The sequence below is a fragment of the Trachypithecus francoisi genome, unplaced genomic scaffold (genome assembly GCF_009764315.1).
Source record: "Trachypithecus francoisi isolate TF-2019V2 unplaced genomic scaffold, Tfra_2.0 Lachesis_group7, whole genome shotgun sequence".
Lineage (NCBI taxonomy): Eukaryota > Metazoa > Chordata > Mammalia > Primates > Cercopithecidae > Trachypithecus > Trachypithecus francoisi.
Window position 1 is genome coordinate 88,002,719 of NW_022681472.1, and position 23,206 is coordinate 88,025,924.

Consider the following 23,206-nt stretch of genomic DNA (forward strand, 5'->3'; position numbering starts at 1 on the left):
AGTGAGTGGTGATTGTACCACTGCACTCCAGCCTGGGTGACAGAGCAAGGCCCTCTCTCAAAACAACAGAAAAAACCTTCAGGCCTAAATGTGAATTCTATTATAACATTTAAGGAAGTTGTAATCTCGATTTTATGTAAACACTGGTGGAAAGTACAAAAAAAATTTATGTATTGAGGTGAACTTTGACCTCTTTCCAAAACCAGAAAAAAAAATCAGAAGATCAATACATATTCCTCCTGAATATAGATACAAAATCCTCAGCAAAATATTAGCAAACCAAATCCAGCGATATAAAGGATCATATATCAAGATCAGGTTGAGTATTTTCCTAGGAATATGAAGTTGCTTTAATATTCAAAAATCAATGTAATAAAACATGTCAATAAAAGAACACAAACTATGGCCGGGCGCAGTGGCTCATGCCTGTAATCCCAGCACTTTGGGAGGCAGAGGCAGGCAGATCACAAGGTCAGGAGATAGAGACCATCCTGGCTAACATGGTGAAACCCCACCTCTACTAAAAATACAAAAAAATTAGCCGGGCATGGTGGTGAGCACCTGTAGTCCCAGCTACTCGGGAGGGTGAGGCAGGAGAATGGCATGAACCCGGGAGGCGGAGCTTGCAGTGAGCCGAGATTGCCACTGCACTCCAGCCTGGGTGACAGAGCGATACTGCCTCAAAAAAGAAAAAGAAAAAAGAATACAAACTACATGTTAATAAAAGTATTTCACACATTTCAACATCCATTCATGATTTAAAATGATCAGAAAACAGATTAGAAAGGAATTTGTTTATTTTTAGATTTTTAAATTTTCAACAAATTGAACATTTACAACATTGTTACAACTGAGAACATTGACAACACGGGGATTCTCAACAGTACATTTAGCAAGGATTTTTTTCAGAAGAAAACAAAATGTCAGTACATTTTGTATTCCATTGCATTGCTCTGTGGAAAATTAGCTGGCATCTTCGATGTTACAATCACAGGTATTTTTTCCCATTTAGTATTAAGCTATATTTAAAAAAAAAAATTAAATGCCAATGTACATTTATAATATTAGATAAAAGTTTCTTTTCCATTAGCTCTCTGTTCTTTATTCCTTGAAAAAATACAAAATTGAGAATATGTTTTCTCATATTCCTCACATGAACATAATTTATCAGGCCTCTTCTGAAGCAGGATTTAATGCCAAACACAGTTTGCAAATTCAGGTTCCTAATTATGTCCCGTGAGCACATTAAATTTGGGAAGGAATTTATAATTTATAACTATACAAAGGGCATATACCAAGAAACTTAATCTAACATCATAGTGGCAAAAGAATATGTTCCTCCCTAAGATGAGGGGCAAAGCAAGAATGTCCACTACCACGACTTCTATCCAGCATTGTATTGGAGGTCCTGCCAGGGTAAGATGGAACTGGGCAATAAAGAAAACAAAAGAACAGTAAACCAATTGGAAAGGAAGAAGAAACATTTTTAGTTGATGTGTTTTGTGATGATGGTAGATTTTGAAATCTACCAAAATGCTACCAGAACTAATATTTCTGTGCATTAGCAATGAGCAATTGGAAATAAATGCTATTTTCAGCAGTATCAAAATATAAATAGGGATAAATTTTTAAAAATGTTTAAGGTATATGCAGAAAGCTACAAAAACAATGCTGAGAATAATTAAAGATGACATAAATAGAAAGATAAACCAGGATAATGGATTGGAAGACTCTGTGTTGCTGAAATGTCAGTTCTCCCAAAATTGACCTGTAAATAAAATGCAATCCTACTTAAAATCCCAGAAGACTTTTTGAAATAGATTATCAAGCTTATTTTAAAATGTATATGAAAATGCAAAGGACCTAGAATAGCCAAAGAAATTTCAAGAAGAACAAAGTTGGAGGTAATCCAATTTCTAATTTTGAGGCTGATTATAAAGCTACAATCTTCAAGACAGTGTAGACATGGCATAAAGATAGAGATGCAGATCCACAGTATAAAAACAGAGAATCCAGATATAGACCTAAAAATCATGGTCAATTGAATGAGAGTTTCACTTGCTCCATATCCTTGCCAGCATTTGGTAGTGTTAGTGTTTAAGGTTTTAGCTGTTTAAGTGTGCAGTGCTATCCTACAGTTTTTTTTTTTTTTTTGAGACAGTCTCACTCTATCCCCTAGGCTGGAGTGCAGTGGTGTGATCGTGGCTCACTGCAACCTCCACCTCCCTGGTTCAAGTGATTCTCATGCCTCAGCCTCTTGAGTAGCTGGAATTACAGGCATGAGCCACCACACACGGCTAATTTTTGTATTTTTAGTAGAGACGGGGTTTCACTATATTGGCCAGGCTGGTCTTGAACTCCTGACCTCAGGTGATCCACCTGCCTAAGCCTCCCAAAGTGTTGGGATTTCAGGCGTGAGCCATGGCACCTGGCTTATCTCAGCGTTTTAATTTGCATGTCAATATCCAATTGCACCATTTGTTGAAAAGATTATCTTTTTTCCCTTTGAATTACCTAGGTACCTTTCTTGAGAGAAAAGTAACCATAATTATGTTAGCTTATTTCTGAACCCTATATTTTTTGTCCACTAATATATATGTCTATCCTTATGCCACCATGAGACTGTCTTAATTACTATAGCTTTCTAGTAAGGTTTGGAATTAGGTAGCATAATTCTAATTATGTTGTTCCGTAAAATGTTTTTGCTAATTCTAGATTTTATTTTTGCACTTCCATAAACATTTTAGGATCAGCTTGTCAACTTCTTTTAAAACCTGCTGGAATTTTGACAGGAATTGCACTGAATCTAGAGATCAATTGCTGTCTCAACAATATTGAATCTTCTGATTCATGAGCATGGTATATTTCTACATTTGTGTAGAATTTATGTATTTGTTTCTCAGCTGTTTTCTTGTAGTTTTGTGTGTGCAGATTTTGCACTTATTTTGTTAAATTTATTTCTAAGTATTTTTTCTTGATTATATTTTAAATGGAACTGTTTTCTTCATTTTTACATGTTTTACTACTAGAACAGGTAACTATAATTGAGTTTTTAAAATCTTGTATCTGCTGAAATCACTCATTAGTCCTAGAATTTTTGTATATTCCCTAAGATTTTCTGTATAAATTAAATTTTCTATGAATAGAGACACATTTATTTATTCTTTATTAATGTGTATGTCTTTATTTCTCATTGCATTATTGCACAGGCAAGAACATTCAGTCCAATATGAATAAAAGAGGTGAGAGTGGACATTCTTGCCTCATTCCCTTGGGAGAAAACATGCAGTCTTTCACTATTAAAGATGATGTTGTCTTTAAATTTTTAGTACATGCCTGTTATCAGATTGAAGTTACCTTTTTTTCTGGTTAAGAGTTTTTTTTATGGTTATTATTAATGGGTGTTGGATTTTGACAATGTGTTTTTCTGCTTATGTTGACATGGTCATATAACTTTTGTATTTTTTAATATAGTGTAGTACATGAATTCTTTCAGAGGTTGACCCAACTTTGAATTCCCAGAATAGACCCTACTTTGTCATGATATAAAATGCATTTTATATATTGCTGGATTTGACTTGCTATTATGTTGATAAGGATTTTTGTATTTGTATTCATATGGGAATATTGTTCTGTAGTTTTATTTTCTTGTAAGATTTTTGTGTGGCTTTGATATCAGGGTAATACTGGCTCTATTAAATTAATTGGAAAGGGTTCCTTTTTTTTCCTATAATTTCTGAAGACTTAAGTTAGTATTATTTCTTTCTTAAATGTGTAGTAGAATTCACCAGTGTAACCACTGGGATTGGCCTTCACATTTGGAGAAGATTTTGAATCACTGATTACTGATAAAATAAAAATATTTTATCAATATAGATATTCGGATATTTCATTTCTCTTTTGAGCTCATTTTATAGTTGTGTGCATCTTTCTAGGAATGTGTACATTTCATCTAATTGTCTAATGTGAATTTTTGTAATTGTCCCTTAAAATTATTTTAATTTATGGTTAGTCTGTAGTCATGTCTCTTATTTTTGATTTTATAATTGGCTGCTTTTCTCTCCCTCCCTCTCTCGCTCTCTCCCGCCTTCCTTCCTTCCTTTCTCTTCTTCCCCTCACCCCAAATCCTCAGTCTACCTAGAAGTTTGTCAATTTTGTTAACCTTTTCAAGAAACTGTTGCTTTTAGTTTTTCTGTTGTGTTTTGATTTATGTTTTATTCATTTCTGCTCTGATCTTTTGAATTTCCTTTCTTTCTTCCCTTTATTTTTTTCCCTCCTTTAGCTTCTTGAGGTAAAAACTATGATTACTGATTTTAGATCTTTCTTCTTTTGAATCTAGGCATTTAAAGCTGTAAATTTCCCTCTAGGCACTGACTTAATTGCATATCATACTTTTTTGGCATGTTTTACTTTCTATTTTCATTCAGTTAGAGAGATTTTCTAATTTCTGTTGTGATTTCTTATTGACCATGGATTATTTAGAAATGTTGTTTAATTTCCTAGTACATGGGGATTTCTCCGATTTCCTTGTTATTTCTAATTTTATCCCATTATTGTTGGAGAATATTCTTATATGATTTTAGTCCTTCTCAGTTTATTAAGTCTTGTTTTATGCCTAGCATATTAAATGTGCACTTGAAAAGAATGTGTATTGTGCTATTGTTATGTGAAATGTTCTATATGTATCAGTTACGTCAAGTTGGTTAAGAGTTAAGCTCAGGTCTACTATATCTTCACTGATTTCTCTCTAGTTGGTATATCAACTATTAAGAAAGAGATGTTGAAATTACCAACTAAAACGGTTGAATTGTCTATTTGTCTTTTCAATTAAATCAATTTTACATTGTGCTTTTGGGTCTCTGTTGTTGTAGTTTGTGTTTGTGTGTATTTATAATTTTTTATATCCTGGCGTGTTAACCTTTTCATTATTATTAAATATGTCTTTTTGTTTCTAGTTATACTCCTTGCCTTAAAATCTGTTCTGTCTGATATTGATGTACCCAAGAGCAGTGAAAACATGTCTACATAAAAACTTATTTACAAATGTTCATAGCAGTATTATTTTATAATGGCCAAAAAGCAGAAACAACACAAATATGCACCAGCTGATAAATGGATCAATAAAATGTAGTGTATCTACATTAAGGAATATTATTCAGCAATAGAAACAAATGAATTACTAATACATGCTACAACACATCTACAACATAGATGAACATTGGAAACCTCATACTAAGTGAAGGAAGACAATCACAAAAGACCACATATTGTATGATTCAATTTATATGAATTTTCCAAAATAGAAAAATCTACAGGACAGAAACTGGATTGATTAGACTAGGGCTGTGGGGGAAAATGGAGGATGATAGCTAAAGGGTGGGGGATTCTTTTGAGGATGACATTCTAAAATTTATAGTGATGGAGGCAAAGTTATGTAAATGTACCAAAAGCTGTTGAATTATACACTTTAAATAGGCAAATTGTATGGCATGTGAGTTATCTCACCAAAGTCTTTTAAAAAAATTTTTTAAAGAACACATACACATCAAATTTGTTGACTATGATGAAACCAAGGAGATGTTACAGCCAAATAAAATGTTAAATCCTGGATTGGACCCTGGAACAGAAAGAGGAACATTAGTGCAATAATTCATGAAATTCTATTACAGTATTCAGTTTAGTTAATAGTATTGCTCTGATGTGATGTTAACGTTAGGTGAAACTGATTAACGGGTATATGGGAACTTTGTACTACTACTGCAACTTTGGGTAAATCTGTAATTATTTCAAAATAAAAAGTTAAAAAACTATATGAGACAAGAGTGAAAATGCAACCTATGGCTTGTAGTTCAGAATGCACCAATAATGGTTCATTGTAACAAGTGCACCACTGATATAAAATGTGAACAGTAGGGAGAACTGCATGGGGAAGGAGGGTATATGGGAACTCTGTACTCTCTGCTCAATTTTCTGTAAATCAGAAACTGTAAAATCTACTAATTTAAAAAAATTAGAAACTTCAAATTTCTATTTCTGAAAAAGGAATATGAAAGGATAATTTTAATATGCTATATTTTGAGAAAGAAAAAAATCAGTGAAATTATTACAAACCCACAGGCAATTTAAAGTTCATCCTTGCAACACACTGTCTCTAGGAATCAGGCTGGCTCAGGAAATCAAGGAGGAAATGCAGTCATGAGAAAAATATGTCTCTTTCTTACAGTCAACACAGAAGCCTTGAAAGAATGAAAACAAAATTAAGGAAGATAGAAGAGGGTGTTGCTTTGAAGAAAGGGTGCAGTCTGTGAAGGCAGACTGGTCAGATTTAAATATAAAATAGGGCTTTGAAGGCCAGGGTAGGTTGATTCAAGTGGGAAGTGGAGATGCACAGGGAATTCAATTGATCTAAAAGTAGACACTAGAGAAAGCAGAAACATCTTAATTTTTACAAATCAAAACAACCTTGGAAAGATTGGACCACACTGCCCTCTGAGATCTTGGAAGATCTTGGCTCTTTTGTTGGATTTATTCAAGGAGAAAACTAGGATCAATCAACAGTTGAGAAGTTCCATCTTAAAACCACAAATAGAGAGTCAGTAAGTGGGAACCATCCCATGAAGAATGGGCTACTATAGGGGATGCTTACAGAAAACCTAGACAAATGTAAGAAGATTGGACCAAACACACAGAGTATTCAAAGTAGTTTTAGTGAGTTTCAAGGTGAGGCAGCCATCTTCATGCAGTGGTGGAGATACAGACACTACTTATGCCCCAAGGAAACATGCCTGAAAAATTTACAGAATGATGGCTTTAAAGTGAGGCACACTAATATGAGAGCCATTGAAGGGGCCAGGCAAAACAAGATAGTGTACATGTCTGAACTGTTGGTCACATGGCAGAATGTCTTGACAGAGACACTTGAAGTGGCAGTGGACAAGATCTGAATGACTAATGCTTTGGGCAGTCCCAGAGTATATTGATTTTATTTCCTCAGATCTGAGAGAAACAAGTGGGCAAAATCTAGTGGCATATGTTTAAAAATATTTCTACAAAGAACAGAACAAAGAGAAGGGCTCAAATCCAGCAAACCATCCCAGCTCAAAATGAATCAGCGAAGAAAGGAGAGTGACTTAAGCTAGTTAACCTATTAGAAAACAGGCTGGGCCTTTCAGAAAGCAAAGGGGAGAACCATAGTGGAAAACAAAATGTCAGTGTCATATTTCTCTACAGCAGAAAACAATGTAGTAAAACAACTACTACTCAAGACACAGAACAGTTGAAAATAAAAGCAGTGTTTTTGGGAGCATTGGGCTTCTAATCATTACCAGTCCCATAGAGTGACAGCTTTCAAAAACCTCCATAAGCTAAAAATGATATTTCCACTGAAAAAAATTGGGGGACAAGGAGGAAACATTCCCAAGGGTAAGATTTCAGAGGGTTGCAAAATTCCAGGGCAACAGCCAGTGTGAGACAGGGTTGTGCATGGCTGTTCACAAGAGCCAGTAGAAGAAGTATGGCCAGATACATCCACCTTCAATGTTGCACATTGGGCTCAAAGGAGAAATAAAAACTGAGAGGTTTCAAGTATGTTCAATATAAGGAGATGCATCTTAAATAAGACTAGCATCTGGGGCTACCACCATTGAAACATTCTCATTTTTTCAGGAAAAATGATATCAAGTGTTTATTGCATGCCGGGTACTACTATGCATCTTATATTTATTACTTCATTTATAATTACATCATCCTATGAAGTTGAGCATGAATAGCATTTTATATTTATTACTTCACTTATAATTACATTATCCTATGAAGTTGGGCACTAATAGCATTACAACTTTATGGATGAGGAAATTGGGGCACAGAGAGATTAGTTTGTCCAAGGTCATATAGTTAGTCCTCTTGGTAGAGTGTCATGGAGACCAGAACCACTCTGATGAATGCAGGGCGACTCTGATGGATGGTCTTTTCCTCTCCAAGTGTTAACCATTCTTTCTTTAATGGTAGAGACCCCTGGACTTAGGCAGAGTATGGAGGGAGGCATTTTGGGAAACTCGGGGGTGCTTCTGCCTCTTTCCTGATTTTCAGTCTATGAGAATAATTCTTCCCTAAATGCTCTTGGCTTCTTGTTTCATCCCTTTTCCATAGATGTTGATAGTTACCTTGTTAATGAGTAACTTTTCCTTTTCCTAATGTAAACATTTTTACTATAAACTTTTGCTATGAATTTCTCTTTCAGTACTGCTTTAGCTGTGTTCAACAAATTTTGTTATGTTGTATTTATATTTTATGCAGTTCAGTGTATTTTAAAATATCCTTTGAGTCTTCCTCTTTGATCCATGGCCTCCCAAAGTGCTGGGATTACAGGCATGAGGCATGCTGGTCCTCTCTGTTTTCCATTTAAGCACCCAGGGGATACTTAAAATATGCTAAGTTTCTAAGAGATTGGAAAATTTCCTGTTGTCTTTCCCTTATTTATTTCTACTTTGATTCCATTTGTTAACAGAACGCATTCTGTATGATTTCAATTCTTTTAAATTTGTCAACATTTATTTTATGGCTCAGGATATGGTCTATCTTGGTATATGTTCCATGGATGCTTGAAAAGAACATGTATTCTTCTCTGTTGGATGGGGTATTCTATAAATGTTGATTAGATGCTACTGGTTGATGGTGTTGAGTTCTTTGTATCCTTGCTGATTTTCAGTCTAGTTGTTCTATCAGTTGTTGAGGGAGAGGTGTTAAAGTCTCCAATTACAATTGATTTGTCTATTTCTCCTTTCAGTTCTATCAGTTTTTGCCTCACCTATTTTGCAGCTCTGCTATTTAATGCATACACATTAGGATTGCTATCTTTTCTTGGCAGATTAATCCTTAGGACATTACGTAATATTCCTTTCTGTCCCTCAGAATTTTATTTGCTATTTTTATTTGCTAATTTTTTATTCGTCTGATGTTAGTAAAGCCACTCCTTTCTTTTGATTAATATTTGCATGGTACATCATTTTTCATTTCTTACTTTCAACCACCTATAGTATTATAGTTGAAGTGAACTTTTTGTAGACAGTATATTGGTAAGTCATATTTTATTATACACTCTGCCAACCTCTGTCTTTTAATATTGTAACAATTTTAACCATATTGTAATAATTGATATTTTGGGGCTTAAATCTGCCTTTTTAATTTAAATTTAATTTTATTTTTGAGACAGAGTCTCGCTCTGTCACCCAGGCTGGAGTGCAATGGCGTGATCTCAGCTCACTGCAACCTCCACCTCCTGGGTTCAAGCGATTCTTCTGGTTCAGCCTTCCAAGTAGCTGGGACTTCAGGTGTGCACCACCCTGCCCATTTTTGTATTTTTAGTAGAGACGGTGTTTCGCCATGTTAGCCAGGCTGGTCTTGAACTCTTGACCTCAGGCGATCCGCCTGCCTCAGCCTCCCAAAGTGCTAGGATTATAGGCATGAGCCATGCTGGTTCTCTCTGTTTTCCATTTCTCTATTTTCTTTTTTCTCCCTTTCTGTGAGTTACTTAACATTTTTTTTTTAAGAATTCTATTTTGATTTATCTTTGACATTTCTTGAGTGTATCTCTTTGTACAGCTTTTTCAGTGACTGCTCTAAGTATTACATTATACATACATAACATATAATGTACTGGTATTGGCATCTTTCCCAGTTTGAGTGAAGTATAGAAAGCTTATCCCTTTTTCATATTTTTACCCTCCATCATTTATAATATAATTGTCTTAAATATTACCTCTCTGTTTAGTTAAAATCACATCAGACTGTTGTTATTTTTGTTTCAATCATCAAAGATAAAAGTTAGAAAACTCAGGAAGAGAAGAAAGAACTATCACATCTACCCATTTCTTTTCTGTTTTATTGTTTCTTTTTCTTTACTAATGTTTCAAGATTTCTTTTTTTGTCATTTTCATTCTGTTTTGAAACTTGCTTTAGCTATTCTTTTAGGGAAGATCTTTTGGTGACAAATAGTTTTCCTTCACCTGAGAATCTCTTGATTCTTGTCCTCATTCTTAAAGAAATATAGTTTCACTGGATATGGAATTCTGGACTGACAATTCCTTTCTTTCAGCACTTGAAAAGTGTCGTACCATAACCTTCTGCCCTCCATTATTTTTCATGAGAAATCTGCTATTATTCAAATTGTTTTTCCTCTGTAGGAAAGATGTTTCTCTCTTGCTACTCTCACAAGTTATTTTTGTCTTTAATTTTCAGATATTTGACTTTGATATGTTTTGGTATTGGTTTCTTTGAGTTCATACTCTGGTGTTTACTCAGTTTCCTAAATCTGTAGTTTCATGGCTTTTGCCAAATTTGGAAAAATTTTCAGCCATTTTTTTTTCAAATTTTCAGTTCCACCTTTTTTTTTCTTTCTTGCATTCTGATAACATGAATGTTAGATCTTTTGTTATAGTTCTGTAGGTCATTGAGGTTCTTTTTATATTCTCTTCTCTCTGTTTTTCAAATTGGGTTATTTTTATTGTTCTGTCAAGTTCCTGGGTTATTTTCTCTGTTTGTTCCATTTTGTTGTTAGGCCACGTATATCGAGTGTTTTGTTTTGGTTATTTTCTTTTTTAGTTCTAAAATTTCCATATGGTTATTCTTTATATCTTCTATTTCTTTACCAAGAAATTCTATTTTTTTCACCTGCTTCAAATACATTTATAATTGCTCACTAAAGCATTTTTATGATTGTTTTAAAATCCATATCAAATAATTCTGATACCTGTGTCACCAGATGCTGGCATATATTGATAGTCTTTTCTCACTGAAGTTGAGATTTTCCTAGTTCTTGGTACAATTAATGATTTTTTATCAAGACTTGAACAATTTGGGTGTTAAGAAACTCTGGATCTCATTTTAGAAGAACTCATATGACATCACTGCATTGGGAAACAGGAGATGCCACTTCATTACTGCCAGGTGGGGCTGGAAGTCCAAGTTGTTACTCCATTGACACCTGGAAGCTGTTGTGCTTTTCTGTACTGCTGGGCAGGGATGGCAATTCAGTCTCTTCTCTCTGCTGATGCCACCCCGCCTGGGAGGGTCAGGGTTGCCTCATTACTGCTCATCACGTGGCCTTTCATGGACACCACTTGGAGATGGCCTTGTTACTGCTGGACAATTATGAAGGTCCTGATTCTTCACTAGGTCTCTTCTGACACCACCTAAGTGGCAAGGGGGAGAGTGACACCTTATTACCACTGGATGAGAGCAGAAGTTCAGGCTCCCTACAAGGTCTCCACTGATACAGCAGAAAGAGGAGGCTCATTCCTGCCCAGCAGGGTAAAAGTCACAGCTCCACACTCTGCCTCCTCTGACAAACCCAGTCAGGGGGATTGGGGAACCTCCTTATAGATTGACATGGGTGGAAATCTGGGCTCCTCACTTGACCTTGGCTGGCTTGGTGGGGTTAGAGACACATTTTCTGAGATATTTGATATAGTAAAGAGGTTGTTATCTGAAAGTTTTCTGTCTTACCAGTCTGTCACCCTTTCCTGGCACTTTGGCTCAAGAGGCTTTTCTGGGGGCTTGTTTTGTCCGTGCTCATTGGCATTTCTGAATGTCCAGCTTCTCCAACATCTCATCTGAGACACAGGAGGCCAAATAAAATCCAGGAATCTCCTACCATATATCTCGTCCCTCTGATCCTGAGGTTGATAGCCAATCTTTCTTCTCTCTACCTTTCAGTGCCTTCTTATGTTTATTTTATATATAATATTCATGGTTGTAGCTATACTTAGTAGGAGGTATAGGGAAAAGTGTATTTTTCACTCCGTCTTTCTGGGATGAGAAACCAAGAACCAGAAATGTTTATTATTGCCATAGAAACCTAGGAGAAGAAGGGTTGTGGTTTTGTGTCCCTGGGTATGTGGGGGATGGGAAGAAGCTGTCCGTAAGTGGTAGCAGGGATCCAGCAATATAGTGGCAGGCTGGACTAAAGGAGAGATAACTGGGAAGCAATTCCCTGTGGTGCATGACAGCTGATAGATGGATGTCAGAAACAGTGGTGCCTGATGATACATTTGAAGCCATTTCCTCCCCTATATTCCTCTTACTCTCCATCTCCCCCTAAATTTTCAGTAAGCACCTATTATATGAAGCACCTTAGTATTAAAGAATGATGGAGATGAAAGAGAAGGTTACGCAGTTGTATTTTGGGCCAAGGAGACTGGGAGAGGTGGCAGGGCCAGCGATGAAGAGTCTGCCAGAGTGATGGAGGTCTGAGCAAGGAGCAAGTTGGTGAAGAAAGATTAGGACATTGCCATGTGGAGTCGTTGTGGAAGCCTGTATGTTCCCAGAGCTCAGTGGAGAAGAGGTAAAAGCAGGGACCAGTAGCTGAGTCATTATGAGAAAGAGGTTTCAGGGTGGTGGAAGTGACACGTTGGCTCGATTCTCTTGAAGCTTGCTGCTTTGTTGCTTGAGTGGAGAGAAGCACCTCTGCTTTTGCGTATGGAGGGAAGCTCTTTGCATGGATTTTGAAGGCAGCCTGTGCATTTCGGAGTACTGAGTGCTCCCCCACAGGCTCCTAACGCCTTGCTGCTTCTCCAGGTGGGGTCTGATGTGGAGTCAGCTCACAGGCCTGCCATTCCTCTCTCGTAGTACTCTTCATTCCAGTGATATCTTGGCCTGCTTCATGAACCCTGAGACCAGAGTTCCTAAAGCACCAAACCCAGTGAAGCAGAGACACCTCTGGCATGGTTCTGTGGGTTGCTTCTCAGGGACGAGGCCAGCAAGAATGATTCAGCACAGAGGCCAACCTGTGCAAGCTTTATGCATGCATTTTAGGGCAATGGGAAGCGTGGTGAGTGAGGTTTGTGGTAAATCTTTAACCGCATTCAATTTTTTCTAAGATTTATCTGCTTTAGAGCCCGTAGAAATGGAGAAATGACCATGGACTGCACAATGCTGTGCTTATTATATTGCTGTAGAGAGAAGGATGCTGCTGACTCTCCATAGCCTGGGGTGAACTTGGCCTATGTAATGGGGCAGCAGGGCGTCAGGCAGGTAAGTTCTTCCTCTTGTATCGCCTTTTCCAGTAAATGTCAATACACTCCCCAGCTCACCTTTGCCTAACATCTAGGTCTTAATCCAAGTTGTCCTCCCACTCCCTAGGGTGAATTAATCTCCCTGCCACAGCACCTCCTGAGCATCTGTTGGCTGAGTCTCCATCCCCATCAGCACATCACACCTTGTGATGTGCTGTTTCATATCACGGAATGGAAACTGTGTTTTGATTCACCAGAATCCAAACACTTTTTGTAGAATCTACAAAGTAACATGGATGGTCATATTTTAGAGGACTGTCCCTGCAGCTGGTGGGGAAACCCTGGTGAGGGGCAGTACAGCAGGCTATTCTGGCTGGCTGGTTCTGAGCTGAGGGGATGTGATGGAGGCAGGAAGAGTGAGGATGCAGAGGAGGGGAGGACCCAAGAAGTAGAAATGAGCAGCAGCCTGGTAGGACCTGGAGGCTGATAAGACTTGAGGGGAGAGGCTTAGGATGGGGCTTGGATTTGCTATCACGGAGACAGCCAATGGTGGGATGTCAGGAGAAAGGTTGAGGAGTTCAGATTGGGATGTGTTGAATTTGAAATATCTGTAGGGTGTCCAGGCAGAGTGGACCTAAGCTCAAAAAAGTCTGGCTGGAGACTGAGCTAGAGAGAGATGTGGGAGCTCCAGGCACGTATGGTCCCCAGGAAGGATGGGCAGAGCACGGGTTCTCACCTGTTTTTAATCCCACACCCTGACACTTAAAATGACTGTTTTGTTTTACTTTCTCTAGTTTGTATCATGAACCCAACAATGATGACAGTAGCTGTTATGGAGTGAATTGTGTCCTCCCTGCAAATCCATATTCTGAAGTCCTAAAACCAGGACCTCAAAATGTGACTGCATTTAGAGGTAGGGTCTTTAAATTAAATGCATAATGAGGTCGCAAGGGTGGGCTCTAATCCAATATGACTGATGTCCTTAAAGGAAATAAATATTAGGACACCAACACACACAGGGAAGACAAAGTGAGGACACAGGGAGGAGATGGCCATCCACAAGCCCAGGAGAGGAGCCTTCAAAGAAACCAACACTGCTGACACCTTGATCTTGGACTTCCAGCCTTCAGAACTATGAGAAAATAAATTTCTGTTACTTAAGCCACCCAGTCTGTGATACTTTGTGATGACACCCATAGCAGACTAGTACAGTAGCTAACACTGGATACTTAATATGTGTCAAATGCTGTTTTAAGCACTTTGCATATCTTAACACATTTAATATTTATAACCCTATTTGTGGAAGGTAGTACTGTCTACGGCACAGCAGCTATATCAGCCCCTTTATTTCCCCCAAGGTTTGGAGTCTCTTCCACTTTCCAGCTTGTCGTCCTGCCCTTCACTCTCCCCGGGACCATGTCCTCCAGATTCTCACAGGTCCCTCCATCTCTCCTCAGGTGCCAGGCTCAGCAACCTGCCCTCATTACCTGCCAGTTCCTGACCCTATCTGTCACTAGCTCCTTACCTGGCTGGGTAAGTATTCTTCTGAATACTTGCTGTTCCCTGGCATGATGCTTTTGCAAAATAAGAAAATCAATAATAATAATAATAACTACTCGCGTCTAGTGAGCATGTGCTCTTCATATCTATTTATTCTCTTACAAATACCTTAACAAATAGGGACATATTATTATTCTCCTTTTAACTTTGCTTTCTAGAGAAGGAGGCTGGGGCTCAGGGAGATGAGGTGAGTTTTCCCAGGTCTCACAGGAACAGGACTGAAGGAAGGAAGCCTTGTTTGCCAGGAGAAACCGAACTTACATACAGGATTTCTGTGGAATACACAGTTCCTGCTTTCTTTTTGTTGACAAAGTCTGAGGTCCTAGGAAAGAGAGGAGAAGAATAGAAATACCAATATGAGTGCGTGTGTGTATTTTGCTTCCCTCACTAAAGTTTTCACAGTCTATATTAATGAGGGCATGATTTTACCTGTTTTGTTCTCTGCCATATCCTCATTGTCTAGATTAGGTGCCTGCTACTGTGGAGCTCTAAAATGTTGTTAGAGAAAGAATAGAAGAAAGAAAAGAAGGAAAGAAGGAAGAAAGAAAAGAAAGGAGGAAGGAAGGAAAGAAGGAAGGAAGAAAGAAAGGAAAGAAGGATAGAAGGGAGAAGGGAAAGAAAGAAGAAAGGAAGGAAGGAAAGAAGGAAAGAAGGAAGAAAGAAAGAAAGGCAACAAAGGAAGGAAAGAGAAGGAGAAAGGGTTGGGGGTGGGGAGGAAAGAACAAAGGATTGCTTTTCCCTCACTATGGGCTTGAGCCTGTTGCCTCCAAGGATACAGAGCTTTGGTCTTTACCCATAAAGAAGGATTTTGAAGTCACCCCACCCAGTTCTGTTCCCCCACAGTTTAGACAAGATCCTCATGCTCCACTGGCCACACGAGTGCCCTCAGAAGGATCAGACACAGGTGGAGGGAGCTCCTTGTGACCAGCAGAGAAAACAGGATGGGGCACTGCCTCACTGAGGACCTGTGAGTGGGAAGGAAAGTGCCAACGGCAGCTCTATAAAAGCTCCCTGGCCAGGGGACCTAGGGCAAGCAGTGGTTTCTCCTCCTTCCCCCTGGGAAGGGCCAGGAAAATGGCCCTGGTCCTGGAGATCTTCAGCCTGCTGGCCTCTGTGTGCTGGGTGTCGGCCAATATCTTTGGTAAGTTCTGAGGCCATGGAGCCAGACATGGGGAGGGAGCTCCAGTGTCAGCCAGGCTCTGCCTTGGGCCTTTGAACAGATGCAATCGAATTTAATCTTCACAGATGCCCACATGTCAGTAATTTGCTTTTTTTTTCCCAGATAAAGAGGTAGATCTAGAGAGAGGCAAACTGAATTACTTGAGGTCACAGAGCTAGTGATTGATGGAGCAGAGATGGGAAATGTGGTTGATCTTCCTAATTCAATTCTAGGTCACCCTCGCCCCGCCATTCTGGCAAACTTTTGGCATTGACCTTGGGTTTTTATCCCCTTAGCTATTCCAAAGTCTATGTCATCCATAAGAGGTATTTAAGAAGCCATAGAAAAAGAAATCTGCTTGTGGAGTGAAATAGCCCTAAGTTCTGTCCTTGGCTCAGCCACTAACCTGTGTGACTTGGGGCAAAGTGCCAAGCTTCTTTTTGTTTTTGTTTTTTTATTTAAAAAGTAAAATAACACATACCTCATGATGTGGTTGTGATTTCTGGGTAGGATCCTATGTGTTACAAGAGTTCTCAATGGAGAATACGTCATGTACGTTATTAATTAATTTGTATTTCAGTGTGTATCTGGAAGGTGCTACATCTGCAGGGCATGGCTTGATAGATTCAAGAACTTCCTTATGGCTCTCTAACTTACTCCAAATAGCCTCACAGGAATTGCAGCGGGGTGGGGGTGGGTGGGGAATGTGTAGTCCCAGTGTTGATTTTGGAATCCTTCACTTGCCAGCTACGTGACTTTGGGCAGACGACTTATACTGCCTGAGAGTTGGTGCCTCATGAGTGACAAGGATATATTGCCTGTCACCTCTTAGGGGAATGTTGCACATTAAATGAGTTAATGTCATACTGGAAAAAAGTGTGCTTAGCTGCCAAATTTTAAGATAGGCTGTCATAGGTAATGATGATAATCTTGGAAAAGCATCTGTGCTTATGAGAGCCCATCTCTCCTGGCAGCCCAGTCCACACTCTTCTCTGATGAACCACTTTTCTTTTCCTAGAGTACCAGGTGGATGCCCAGCCCCTTCGTCCCTGTGAGCTGCAGAGAGAAAGGGCCTTTCTGAAGCAAGCAGACTACGTGCCCCAGTGCGCAGAGGATGGCAGCTTCCAGTAAGGCTTATGTCAGCAGCAGCTTATGTCAGTAAGGCTTGGACCTCTCAAGGTCCAAGATGCCATAAACAGCATCTCGTGCCTTCCCCTCTCTTCCCAAGCTCTGCCTTACAACTCCTTTGTGCTTGTGAGGCTTGGTCACTGTCATTTGGAGATGCCCGCCTTTCAGTTCCCCAAGCTGATCAGCACTGGACAATCTGACCACGTGAACCCCAATCCATGCTTCATCCTCCCACTGCCCTCCCTTCTCTTCCTAACATCACTTTTTCTGTGATGGCTTGAATAAACAACGTGTGTGGGGGTGGGGCAGAGTTGAGGGGGGTGTCAAATGATCTGTGCTTTGGGACCTCTCCCTCCTCCAAGTATCCTCTTGAGAAGCTGGGGTGGTGGAAGCAGAGGCAGCCTTGACTTCCCAGTCCTTAGCTGCCGCCGACACTGCCTGGGCCAGCTCTTTAGGCTGCCTCTGGGCTTCTGGGCCGCTGTCTCCTCATTGAGCTGCTCTCTGAAAGGGGTTTCTCCAGCTGCCCTAATGCAGACTTGGGGCCTGAGACCCTCTCTGTGGTGAGTGTGGTAATAATCTAGACAATTCTTCCCTGCGGAATAGACAGGAATCCTTTGCACTGTGCAGGCAATTGAAATTTCCCTGTGCTATTCCAGTCATGTTGAATCAGGGGAACTCCATCTATATGACTGCGTTCTGGGAAACATCTGTGAAACATCCCTCCCTGTCGCTATCTTACGTATACTCCTAATGTGCCTAACCTCCCACCAGTGTACAGAGACGCTTAGATTTCTGGGAATTCTGGAACAGCAAGGAAGGAGTTAAGGAGGAAGTCTCACTTTCCCCAGCCTTATTTATGTTCCCATTCCTAAGTCTCTTGTTCCAGGCTCTTGCAGTTTCAAACCTGGCCTCTCTTCAGGAGGCTTTGCATACACTGTTCCCTTTACCTGGAATATCATTTACCTTCTTATAACTTCTTATACCTCCGACCATCCTACAGGTCTCAGTTCAGTCCTGATTTCTGAGGAGTCAACTCTATGACCTGGCCTGACCCCACCCATGTGCTTCCCACTATACCCTGCCAGCCCCTGACCCCACTAACATCCCACCCCCAAGTCCCCACTCCCTATCCATACAGTGTGGGCACTGCCTTTACCCTCTGCAGCCTCATAATGACTGAGGACACTTGGTGGATGTGGCTGAAGCCCTGCACTCCAGAGTGGATCACTTGCTTCCGGGCTGGCAGGCTGGACAGGTGGTGAATGAATGGCTGGGGCAGGAGCCAGAGCAGGTGTTAGCCAGGCAGGAAAAGTGGGGCTTTTCCATTTCCAGGTCAGCCACCCTCTCCACTCCACTCTCTCCCTAATTTATACAAACCAAAACTTGGAAGAATTGAAACGAAGAAGAAAAGTAGCCTCGGTGGGAGCCGGCGTGTGGCTTTGGGGGCCCATCCCAGAGTCACCTGTCTGTGTCTCCTCCTCAGGACTGTCCAGTGCCAGAACGACGGCCGCTCCTGCTGGTGTGTGGGTGCCGATGGCAGCGAAGTGCTGGGCAGCAGGCAGCCAGGCCGGCCTGTGGCTTGTAAGTGGGAATGGGGGACGTCCCTTGGAGGGACCCTGCTAGGACAACTCACTTCCAGGAATGAGCACTGGGTTTGGGTGGGTGACTGAGCAGGTCCTTCCTCCGGGCTGCTGGCTTCTCCTCTGTGAATAAGAATCATTCCTTGCAAGCCATGGAAGGCCCTCTTTCCTGCAGGACCACTGTGAAAGTCCAGTCATTTGTTCAACAAATATCTACCCAGTTCCTCCCATGAGCTAGGCACTGTGCCTGGTGCTGAGAAGACAATGGTGAACAGATATCAACGTCCCCTGAAATCAGAAAGTCACCAGAAAAATACGAAGTGCCTTCTCACCTGTAGTGTGAGGTGTTTCTAAAATTTAAGACTTGGGTCAAAGCTATCCAGTTAAGATAACTATTGTAGTGAGTAATCAAAGAAACACAGACCCCATTTAAAGAATGTCATAACCCTAAAACAACAGCTAACTTAAGGCAGCCACCTCAAAATGAGGAAATTGAACCTAAAACCAAAACTATCCTTTGATGGATTAAAAGCTCTGTTTGGGGCACTGGTTTTATGCATCTAGCGTGGCTGTCATGGGAGCATGCTGACCCCATACTCTCCTGCTGTGTGAGCTTGGCTGAGTCAGGCATCCTCACTGAGCTATGAGTCCTCACCTGTAACATGAATATAGCATCTGCCTTGTATGATGTTGTGAGGATTTAGAACACATGTAAACACTAGGCACATAGTAGGTATTGAATAGGGGGTGATCGTTGCTAATGTCTCAGTCCATTTGTGTTGCTATAAAGAAATGCCTAAGGCTAGATAATTTATGAAGAAAAGAGGTGTGTTTGGCTCACAGCTCTGCAGGCTCTGCAGAAGCATGCCACTAGCTTCTGCTGCTGGTGAAGACCTCAGGCTGCTTCCACTCATGGTGGAAGGGGAAGAGGAACCATCTGTGCAGAGATCACGTGATGAGAGAAAGCTAGAGAGACAGAGGGTGGAGGTGCCAGCCTCTTTTTAACATTCCGCTCTTATGGACACTAATAGAGCTGGAACTCACTCACTCCGAGGGGAGGCATTCATTTATTCATAAGGGATCCACCTCCAGGACTCAAACACCTACCACACTGGTGATCAGATTTCAACATGAGATTTGGAGGGGACAAATGCTCAAACCATAGCAGTTAATGTCACTAACCTTCACTCAGAGTGGTGAAGCAGCTTTCCCAGGATTACACAGCGAGCCCGGGGAGAAAAGTGGACTCAGAAAAGCTCTGCTAATACGAGGCCTGCACTCGATCCCATCTCCCCTCCACAGTACTGTGCTCTGGGATACCTGACTGATTGATGTGGCACCAGCGAGATCTGCCCTTCCCTCACTCAGTCCACAGGATACTAGCTAGGCCTCTTCTGTGGCTGCCACGCCATCACTGGGTGTCCTTGGGTGTGTCATTACCCCCTCAGCTGTGTTGCTCTGGGGAGGAAGCATGAGTTGTCTTGGGCTCAGTCCCCTGGAAATTTCCCTGCAGTTCTAGCTAACACTGCTCCTTGTACCCACAGGTCTGTCATTTTGTCAGCTACAGAAACAGCAGATCTTGCTGAGTGGCTACATTAACAGCACAGACACCTCCTACCTCCCTCAGTGTCAGGATTCAGGGGACTACATGCCTGTCCAGTGTGACGTGCGGCAGGTCCAGTGCTGGTGTGTGGATGCAGAGGGGATGGAGGTGTATGGGACCCGCCAGTTGGGGAGGCCAAAGCGATGTGAGTTTCACTGAGCGCCTGTACCCCTTAGAGCTGGGGAGGGGCTGAAGCTTTCCTCACTGCAATCCAAAGCGTTTAGGGTTTCCTGCTGAAATGGGCAGAGAACCAGGTCCTCAGTAGGGAAAATAAAAGCTTCAAAGGGAAGATTTTATTATTCTCATATTTCCATATGGTAGACAAGCCATATTTGCTGGCTGATCATTAGAAACACAAGCAGGATTTCACTGCACGTTGTGAGTCTCCTGTTGCAGACCCGAGTCACTACGTGGGTCTCTAACTGTCATGTGTATAGTGCAAGCACAGCCATGTGCTACATACGGGTGTTCTGGTCATCAATGGACCACATACATGACGGTGGCCCCATAAGATTATAATAGAGCTGAAAAATTCCTATTGCCTAGTGATGTAATGACGATATTGACCCCGAGCCCGAGCAGGCTTAGGCTAATGTCTGTGTGTATCTGTTAGTTTTTAACAAAAAAAGTTTAAAAGTAAAAAAAATTTAAAATAGGGAAAAATTTATAGAAGAAGGATATAAGGAAAGAAAATATTTTTGTACAGCTGTACCTTGTGTTCCTGTTTTAAGCTAAGTGTTATAAAGGAGTCAAAAGTTTTAAAAAATTAAGAAATTGATAAAGCAAAAATGTTGCAGTACGCTAAGGTTAACTTATTATTGAAGAGAGAGAAAAATTATGAACTTAGTGTAGCCTGAGTGCACAGGGTAGATAAAGTCTACAATAGTGAACAGGAATGTCCTCGGCTTTCACATTCACTCACTGACTCACCCAGAGCAACTGCCAGTCCTGCAAGCTCCGTTCATGCTAAGTACCCCATACAGGTGTACTCTTCTTTATCTTTTATACTGTATTTGTACGGTGCCGTTTCTGTGCTTAGGGATGTCTAGATACACAAATACCATTGTCTTACAATTGCCTACAGTATTCATTACAATAACATGCTGTACAGGTTTGTAGCCTAGGAGCACTAGGCTAGACCATACAGCACAGGTGTGCTGTAGGCAAGCCATCCAGGTCTGCAGAAGAACACTCTATGATATTTACACAATGATGAAACTGCCGAACGATGCATTTCTCAGAGCTCATCCCCATTGCTAAGGGACACATGACTGTATATGCTGCTCGACTGCAGAAACATGTGTCTACTCATACATAAGAATTTTTTTTTTTTCGTGAAAATGTTTAGGTCCAAGGAGCTGTGAAATAAGAAATCGTCGTCTTCTCCACGGGGTAGGAGACAAGTCACCACCCCAGTGTTCAGCAGAGGGAGAGTTTATGCCTGTCCAGTGCAAATTTGTCAACACCACAGACATGATGATTTTTGATCTGGTCCACAGCTACAACAGGTAAGGGGAGCTGGGGTGTGCCTGTCCCTGGGTCATCACCTGCCGAAGCCCACACTCACCTTGAGCTGGGGGCCTCCATGTGTCATACGTGCAGCATGATAAGGAATTAAGAGCCACCTCATTCTCATGAGCCGTGCTGGGCATGTAAAGTGCCACGGCATTTTTTAACAAGGCAAACTGGCAATCGGTATTTAATGAAAAATAGATGTGGCCTCTGGCCAATGAAATGTAAAACATCAGAATGTGAAGACATATGGGCTAGGGTGCCTACTGCATCATTTTTCATTGTAGCAGGAAACTGGGAATAAAGTGATCATCAAAAGGTAGCTGGCTGAATAAATGTGAATCTGCCATAAATATATATGTAGCCATTAAAAAGACTGCATTAGAGCTGCTAGAACATTTGACCTGGAGAGGAGGCCACGGTATATTATGATAATACAATACAAGATACAAAGCACAGAAAATATAATATGCTTTAATTTTTAAAGAACAAATAAGCAAAAAGATTCTTTATACATGCTTATATGACTGTATTACTATGCAGGTCTCTGCACAAGACTATGTGAGTACAGAGTACGAGGAAGGAGCATACAGTACGTGGTCATCCTGGGCTGCTTTAGGGCCAGGGCTACTCTGCAGAAGAAAGAGTAGGCAGAAGGCTGGGCGCAGTGGCTCACATCTGTAATCCCAGAACTTTGGGAGGCCGAGGTGGGTGGATCATGAGGTCAGGGGTTCAAGACCAGCCTGGCCAATATGGTGAAACACCGTCTCTACTAAAATGAATGCAAAAATTAGCCGGATGTGGTGGTGCGCACCTGTAGTCCCAGCTACTCAGGAGGCTGAGGCAGGAGAATCACTTGAACCCGGGAGGCAGAGGTTGCAGTGAGTCGAGATTGTGCCACTGCACTCTAGCCTAGGTGACAGAATAAGACTCTGTCTCAAAAGAAAAAAATAAAATAAAATAAAACATAAATAAATAAAGAGGAGGCAGAAAGGGGATCTGCAGAAAAGGAAAAAAGGCAACATTCCCAAAAGCATGGATATCATTATATTTGTGAATTTTTGTAAACTGTGTGTATATGTGCACTTATGAGTAACTTTAAAAATGTAAATAATGATATAAACAGAGAGAGGATTATAGATCTTGATCCAAATAGCCAGGGTAGCTTCTGGTCATCCACGGTGGCCACTTGTTTATTGTAAAGGGTTCATGCAGACTTCAGATGTAATTGAACCATTTGGAGTAAAAAGAAAAATGAATACTAGTCTGCAAAGACTGATATGAATTCTCTTGGAGAACTTGAGCCTCTCTGTGGCTGGCTTCCAAAACAACCAGTTTCTTTCCCTGTGTGAGGGAGGAAATTCTCATGGGCTGTGCCAGGAGGAATCTCAGACTAGCAGCCTGTGTGCCGAACTGTCCCTTAGGCAGACTTTGTTTGAACTGCATCATATCTTAAAAACTGGAAACTTTTATTAGGTTTTACCGCATGAAATTTCCATTTTTGTAGGTTAAAAAGTAGTTGAACATGAGCAGTTTCATATGTTCAACCTAAAACACACAATTCTAAATGCCTGATTTTAAAGAACAAGGGTGGGAAGCTGCACGCATGCACTCACTGGTGGCATCAAGACATTGGCTTTGCTGCTCTTTTTAC

General features: G+C 40.8%; 1 protein-coding gene across 1 annotated transcript in view; it reads left to right on the forward strand.

Annotated features, from left to right (window-relative positions):
• Window positions 1–14,465: 14,465 nt before the first annotated feature.
• The window catches only part of TG (thyroglobulin), a 273,793-nt gene continuing 265,052 nt past the window's right edge, over window positions 14,466–23,206 (forward strand). The window contains exons 1-5 of the mRNA XM_033202283.1: window positions 14,466–14,543; window positions 16,748–16,856; window positions 18,341–18,438; window positions 19,982–20,185; window positions 21,389–21,548. Of these exons, the coding sequence (XP_033058174.1) occupies window positions 20,086–20,185; window positions 21,389–21,548 (260 nt within the window). The 5' untranslated portion in view covers window positions 14,466–14,543; window positions 16,748–16,856; window positions 18,341–18,438; window positions 19,982–20,085. The remainder of the gene's footprint in view (window positions 14,544–16,747; window positions 16,857–18,340; window positions 18,439–19,981; window positions 20,186–21,388; window positions 21,549–23,206) is intronic.